This window comes from Myotis davidii, unplaced genomic scaffold (genome assembly GCF_000327345.1).
Source record: "Myotis davidii unplaced genomic scaffold, ASM32734v1 scaffold353, whole genome shotgun sequence".
Taxonomy (NCBI): Eukaryota; Metazoa; Chordata; class Mammalia; order Chiroptera; family Vespertilionidae; genus Myotis; species Myotis davidii.
The window spans coordinates 26,548-34,487 of NW_006284335.1; the positions used below are offsets into that span (position 1 = coordinate 26,548).

The 7,940-nt window shown below is 38.8% G+C and overlaps 1 protein-coding gene across 2 annotated transcripts in view; it reads left to right on the plus strand.

The window, feature by feature from the left end:
- The first annotated feature begins 203 nt into the window (after positions 1 to 203).
- Positions 204 to 7,940, plus strand: part of FAM120A (family with sequence similarity 120A) — a 112,174-nt gene continuing 104,437 nt past the window's right edge. The window contains exon 1 of one of the 2 annotated variants that reach the window (XM_006754437.2): positions 204 to 259. In XM_006754437.2, coding sequence (XP_006754500.1) covers positions 242 to 259 — 18 coding nt within the window. In that variant the 5' untranslated portion in view covers positions 204 to 241. The remainder of the gene's footprint in view (positions 260 to 7,940) is intronic. The other variant, XM_006754438.2, reaches the window with a different exon arrangement.

Here is a 7,940-nt window from a genome sequence, read left to right on the forward strand (position 1 = left end):
GTCCGGGCAGCTGGCAGGGCGGCGATTGATCTGTGAGCCGGGCCTGGAGGAAGCGGCCCCCTCCGGGGAAGTTGGGGTGACAGCAGGGGCTGCTGCTCTGAGCAGGCAGGCAGGGTTCCCAGAGGTGATGCCGCTGAAGATGCCATAGAATGGCAGCAGTTTATCCGTTCAGGGATGCAAACGACTGCTAGGCAGACGGGAGGAGCTTTCTAACCAAGCGGCTCCCAAAGGAACTGTGAATATGAGGATTTACATCAGTGTGTGTACAGTCACTGTATCCTTTAAAATAACTGCTGAATTCTTTTTTAATTATAAAATTTCTTCATATTTATCTTGGCACCCCTGTGAATGCCTCACTTAATACATAATTCATTCAGAATTTTGACCAGTGTGTGAATATGTGTTTGAAAACAAAATTTAAACTAGATTTAAGATGACTTAAGTTTATGGACAGATGATAAGTTTGTGTATAATTATTTTGCTCTAGATAAACCTTTAACTTCTAATATAGAATCATAGTATAGTGTTAATTGCACAGGTTAATATAGGAATGACTCTATTACCTGGTAGCCACCTTTCTGCCAGCTTCACCTTTTTTGGAAAATGCCTAAGAAATTTAGCTACTAGAAATTTCTCAGCAGCCAAAGGAAAGGTTAAGAAGTTTGGGTACTGTGACTCAGAAAGGGGGGAAAAAAAGCTTTCTCTTTCCTCATCAAAGAATCAAGTTCTCTTCCTTATAGACTCCCCTCTCCTTTTCCGATATAATTCTGATAAGCTTAGTTATCTATTTCTAGATAACTAAGAACCTCAGCTTGAGAAAGGGTTCAGAGGAAAGTCTGCCAGAAGCTGGAGCACCATTAATAGCAAGAAGTGACACTTCACAAAGGAGAATATTAAAAACAAACCTATTAAAAAAGACATAATTTGGAGGCTACTTGAGAAAAATAACCCTATGTACTTTATTAGCCCCTGAGGGGTTAGTATAGTGTTTATAAGGATTTTGAGTCAGAAGGATTTATGTTCAGCATTCTCTATGGAAGTGAAGCACTATGTACTATTTTTCAAAGATGTCCATTAAAATGGTTAAGTAAATTAAAGCCATGATGACATGTCACTGCATACCTGTTAGAACGGTTAAAATAAACAACACCAGTAATGCCAAGTGCTTCCAAGAACGCTGAGCAGTTGGAATTGCCCCACGTGGCTGGTGGGAATTCAAGAGGGCACCGCCATTCTGGAGAACAGCTCAGTGGTTTCTTATAGAATTGAACGTACATTTTATTTACCATAGCAATCCTCCTCTGGGTCTTTACCTAGTAGAATTTTTGTTCACACAGAAACCATACACGGATGTTCATAGTAGTTTTATTCATAATAGCCCAAACTTGAAACAACCAAAATATCCTTTAATAGACAAGTAGTTAAATTGTGGTACATCTGTACTATGCATTACTACTTAGCAATAAAAAGGGACAAATTGCTGTGCCGGCCTGGCTCGGTGGTTGAGTGTCGACCTATGAACCAGAAGGTCCCTGTTGGATTCCTGGTCAGGGCACATGCCCGGGTTTCGAGCTCCATCCTCAGGAGGCAGCCGATCAATGATTCTCTCTCATCATTGATGTTCCTCTCCCCCCCCTTCCCCCTTCATCTGGGAAATCAATAAAAAAAATTTTTTAATGGAGGAATTATTGATACATGCAATAACTTGAGTGAATCTTTTAGGTTTTATGTTGAGTGAACAAAAAGTATTCTATTTTTATGACATTCTCTTAAGGATAAGACTGTACTGATGGCGACAGATCAGTGTTTGCCAGAGGGCAGAGGTGTGTATATACAGGGACAGCAGGAGGGAGCTTTTGGGGTAATGAAACTGTTCTGTATTCTGATGGTGGTGATGGTAATATATTTTAGAAATCATAGAGCTATACATCAAAAGTAAATAAAAGTTACTTTTACTGTGCGATAATTTTTTTAAAGGTTATATAAAAATTGACAAAGAATTGACATAACACCTATGTGTAATGTTGGGCATATGAGGCATTTCTCTTATAAAAATCTATCACCTTATTGGTCTTTATGCTTCTGAAAACTGGCAGAAAGGTTTTAATTTCTTGTCAGTTTTGCTTAGAGAAATATTTTTTGACTAAGAAGAGTATGTTTTTGATAAAGTACTTAAAAGAAATACAATTATTACTTTAACCATTAGAAGTTGGCGTTTGTATCAACTAATTTTGTTCAGGTCACGAAACTCCTTGGACTGGATTTGGCTTCTGCTAGTTACTAGGAGCATTTCCTCTTGTGTGCCTTGAGTCATCATAACCTTTGACACTTAGGGAGGAACTAATGTTTATTTAAAAATTTTAGTGGCATTAAATCTCCGAGGTTTCCTAAATGTTCCTGTCACAAGACTTGTGGTGTTGGTGTGTGGGTTTATGATGAAGTTCTTCAGAGCTTGTCCTGAATCAGTGCTCTGGTGGATTTACTCCGATCTTACATAAAGCAGTGCTCATGTTTTAAGTCAGCTGAGGAATGTGAGATTCGACTGTGGCTTGAGATTTCGGAATGATTTTTCTTTGTGTAGTTGATGGGGGCAGGAGTACTAACTTGTGGGGTGCCAGACCTTGCTAAGTTCTCCTTCAGAGCATCTCATTTAACCCTCAGCATTTTGTTACCCCATTTTATATGGGAAGAAGTGGGCTTGCGTATTGACACCTGAGGACCAGGTAACCAGTAACCTCTTTAAGAGGGAAGTGCCCTACTGAAGTCAAAGTTCAGTTTCATTGTGTAAGAGTGCTTTGGGGGTGTGGCCACCTGCAGTTCACTTTCAGGTTAGATTTGATAGCAAGACGCCTCTACTGCTTTTTTCAGTGAGAAGGGGAATGGCACAGTTCCTATCCAGGAGACTCTGAAAACTAGCACTATGCTTTATTCTTAACACCTGGAATTGACCAGGGAACTTTTAGGGCTCAAAATTGACAATATTATAACTCAAACCGGCCATCCATTTAAAATACTTATTTTTTTCCAGTGTACCGATTCTGTGCCTGACTTATTTCAGCTAGCCTAATGTCTTCATGGTTCATCCATATTGTAAAATTGTGTTATAATTTCCTTCCTTTTTTAGGCTTAATAATACTCCATTGTGTGGATGGATCACATTTGGTTTATCCATCCAGCCTTCCATAGGTGCTTGAGTTGCATTCCCTTTTGGCTGTTGTGAATAATGAATAAAGCTACTGTGAACCTGGGTGTGCAAAATCTGTTCAGGTGCCCGCTTTCAATTCTTTTGGGTGTATAACCAGAAGTGGAATTGCTGGGTCAGTTGGTAATTTTTATGTTTAACTTCTCAAGGAATCACCATATCGATTTCCACAGAAGCTGCCTATAACATACATTAAATATACACACACATGTATACATTATATAGTATATTATCACAATACAGTTTTAATTTTTTTAAGGTTAATGTGATCACAATATATTATTCAGGAATTTGGGTTTTTGTAAGTATGTAAAAAAGTCTTTCTATGCCTGTACTTACAGTTCTGATTCCTTTTAATGCCTTTGTAGTATTCCATAATTTATCCAAGCCCTACAAATGAAAGGCATTTCATCATCCCATCCTGCCAGTCCCTACAATGTGCCATGTCAGTTCTAGCCCAGCAGTCTCTCCCTTACCCTCTTCCTTATTTCTAATACCCCCAACATGTGAACTTACCAAGTTTACCCAAAAGATCTTACAGGCGTTGCAAACCCACTGGTGGGTTATAACATCAAATTATTGGCTGTTTACTAGCACTTAGGAAAAAATGATAAAGATTAAACAGAACAAAAGTAGAGCACTCAGGGTAAATGCCGCTTCATTAAACCGTGTCTTTCTACGAGGAGGAGTCAGGATTGCCTCTGGGCCTGGCTGGGCTCCCACACCTGATATCTTACCAGTGAACCTCATCTCTGATGGGTCACTCTCCTGCCAGTGACTTGAACAAACCATTCATCGAAAGTCCTTATTCAGGGCTTTTGACCCACTGCAACCTGAACCCATTCTGTTTTCCTCCATGATGCACATTTTCTCTATTGTCCTTTTTAAATGCTCCCAAGTTGCTCACTGTTTCTATAAGAAATACCCAGCTTCTGCTTCTGCTGCTCCACTTTGTCTGACTACCCCAGTTTGCTTGTCAGAATGTTACTCGTACTTGAAAGCCCATCTCAAATGCCAGCTTCCTTCATGGAATCTCATCTGATGTCCCTGCATGGACCAGGGACACACGCAGTGTCATCTGTATTTGCAGTGGAAGTTCCTGCAGTCTGCTTTCTTATAGCTGCCTGCATATATGTCTCCCCCACTAATTATATGCTACTTGAGGCCAGGGACTAATTTTACTCCTTGTTATCTCCTATATGTTTAGTGTAGGCACTCAGCTTTTAAATCAAATATTTGCTTTGTTCTTTTTATATAGCCAGGCAAATTATTTTCTTCCAACGCCTGGGCTAATGGCCATCATATAAGATTATTTCTTAAATTTCTTGTACTCTATTTTCTGACTGGTTCCCAGTGATGATTTATCCTACCTTTGGCAAACACTGAAGGTCTGCTCTCTGCCAGGCATGAGGAGTGACTATAATAGGAAAAAAGGACTCTTTTCTTCAAGGACCTTAGTCTAGTAGGGGCAGGGGACTCCTTTATATCATTTTCCCATGTCAACATTGGGAGCTTTCTTTGATGCCATAGGACAGTGATGGCGAACCTTTTGAGCTCGGTATGTCAGCATTTTGAAAAACCCTAACTTAACTCTGGTGCTGTGTCACATATAGAAATTTTTTGATATTTGCAACCATAGTAAAACAAAAATTTATGTTTTTGATATTTATTTTATATATTTAAATGCCATTTAACAAAGAAATATCAACCAAAAAAATGAGTTCGCCTGCCACCTCTGACACGCGTTTCATAGGTTCGCCATCACTGCCATAGGACAATCTATTTAGTCATTGAAGACCAGTGAGTGTTCTCACAGGGGTTGGGAGTGGTTTTGACATTGTCTAGAAACATTTTCAGTGTTCACAACTTGAAGGCATCTAGTGGACAGAGGCCCAGGATGCTGCTGAACTATAATGCACCGGGACAATCCCACAGCAAAGAAGTATCTGTCCCCAAATACCAGTAGTGCATAGGCTAGGAAATCCTGGTGTGAACAAATCAAAGAATTCCAAAGTTTGGGCCTTTAGTAAAGCCATATCAATGTTTGAAATAGAGATTTCTAAGTATACCAGGAAGAGAAGTAATAAAAAATACAACTTAGTTTTCTAAATTAAAATACGCACATCTACACACCCCATTTCTAAAATGTTTCTATACCCACAGTGGTCTTCATTTTGTTTTGTAATGGGAATTTATATAAGGAAAAGAAACTGATTAGCACATACTACAAATTCCAGTCTTAGTAAGCAATCAACCATAGGATAAATGCCAAATACCATGTAATATGAAGAAGGAGGTACTTTATTTAAAAAAATTTTTGAGATATAATTGACACTACATTACTTTCATAATGTTTCTCTATTTGTGTGTATTGTGACATGATCACTACAATAAGTCTAGTTAACACCTCACAGTTATAAAAAAAATTTTCTTTTGATGAGAACTTTTGTTTTGTTTGTTTGTTTTTTGTTAGCGAGAGTAGAAAGGAGAGGGAGAGAGAAAGATAAACATCCATTGATTGCCTCTCGTATATGCCCCAGCTGAGGATTGAACTTGCAACCTGGCTATGTCCCCCGACACGGAATCAAATCTGCAACCCTTTTGTATACCAGACAACGTGTAACCAACAGAGCCACCCAGCCAGAGCTTATGATGGGAACTTTTAAGATCTCTTTTAACTTTCAAATATAGTACAGTATTATTAACTATCGTTGCCATGCTGTACTTTATATCCCCAAGACATTTATACTGGAAATTTGTACACTTTGAACACCTTCACCCATTTTGCCCACCCCTCACCCTGAAGAGATAACTTTAGAATTTGGAAAATAAGATTTATTTTCCATTGGCTGTATAGACAAAAATGTTTAAATAGAACAATTAGATATAAATGAATCAGTTTAGATAAAAATATTCTAAAATTCTTCAAATGTCTCTATATAGCTGGCATCTTTAGTTTTCTTTTTTTAAAAATGTTTTTTTTTAACTGATTGAAGGGAGAGGAAGGGGGAGGGAGAGAGAGAAACATCAATGATGAGAGAGAATCATCCATCGGCTGCTTCCTTCATGCCTCCTATAGGGGCTCAAGCCTGCAGCCCCCGGCATGTGCCCTGACCAGAATCGAGCCCTAACCTCCTGGTTCATGGGTTGACGTTTAACCTCTGAGCCACACTGGTCAGGCTGTTTTATTTTTTACTATTCTTATGTTTTCTGTAGAAAGTCCTTTGATGACATTGCCTGTTATCTAGCTCTTAGAACATTCCCTGGTGTGCAGTAGTAGGTCTTTGTAATACCTGTGATAAGTAGATAAGTAAACTCATTCCAGACTTAGCAGCTACTCAGTCTCCTTGTGCAAGGCAGTATTACCGCAGGAGGGTGGTACAAAGTTTGTGTTCAAATTCAGTGGAGTCAATTCCACAGATAAGTAGTCTCAGCCTGCCACCTGGCACAAAGGCTTTATCTTTGAATAAGCCCTTTATGCTTCTTAGGAGCTGTGTTGAAGACATAAAAATCAACTGCTTAGGGAAGTTGGCTGAATCACGCCATCTTCCTTGTTTTACCTGGTCCTATGGAACAGTTTTTCTAGGCATGTTAGGGCCAGTATAGAGTTGAACCTGACACACCAAGTTATATGCAAAGGTGATGGTAAGTCTGCAGTAGTTAAGGATCTGTGATCTAGAAACTTTATCCTTTGTGCCCTAGTCATTTGGCATTTCCTACTTGTCTCTGGAATAAATTGCTGCTTTAGAAAGACTGAACCTACCATGTTATTAGTGTTTTGCCGGTTAGTGTAGAAAAGTATACTGGCGGGTGTGTTGCTGGCGGGTTAACTTTTCATATGTCTGCAGTACCTTCATCTCAGGAGCAGGAGTGCCAACTAGTCCAGACTGGGGACTGCCTCACTGCACTGCTTGGATAAGCACAACACTGTGGCTTTTTATTAGCCCGCACCTATGTTAGTCATAAAATATTTCAATGAAGAATTTGCAAGTGTCACCTTCTTGAAATAAATTGTATCCATCTGAGGTTCTTCCCTCAATTCTGGAACTTAAATCTTAATGTATTGTATTTTAGAATTAGATTTTTAACAATAATATTATTGCTAGGAGCTAGCTGAGTTACTATGAAATTAATATAGTAGGCTAAATAGACACTGAATAAAATGTGTTTTCTTCTACTCTCCTTTTTATCATTTTTGTATTTTACCTTTAAAGTTTATAAAGCTTAATTTGCATTTCTTTTATGACAGCCACTGCCTTATTTATTTATTTATTTATTAGCAGAGAAAGAAAACAGTTTTATTATTGAACCCGTGCTACAATCACATCACAGACAATCTGCCAAAAAGATTGCAATGAAAAAAAGAAATAATCACCCTTTTATATAGCCTGGCAGATACAGTCCATTACATGCATGCCAATGTCATTTATCAAGGGAAAAATAAAACTTCTATCTTTTGTCAAGTTGGATGTTACATCATAGAGTCCAGTACCTGAGATTCCTGAGAAGATGGGAAGAAGGGGTGTCACACTTCATTATTATAAATTTTTATTTTTAAACTTGTGGTAAATTGCTCTGGCCGATGTGGCTTAGTTGGTTGACCGTTGTCCCATGCACTGGAAGGTAGCTGGTTTGATGCCCGGTCAGGGTACATACCCAGGTTGTCGGTTTGATCCCTGGTCAGGGTGGGTACAGTTCTGATAGATGTTTCTCTTTACATTAATACTTCCCTCCCTCC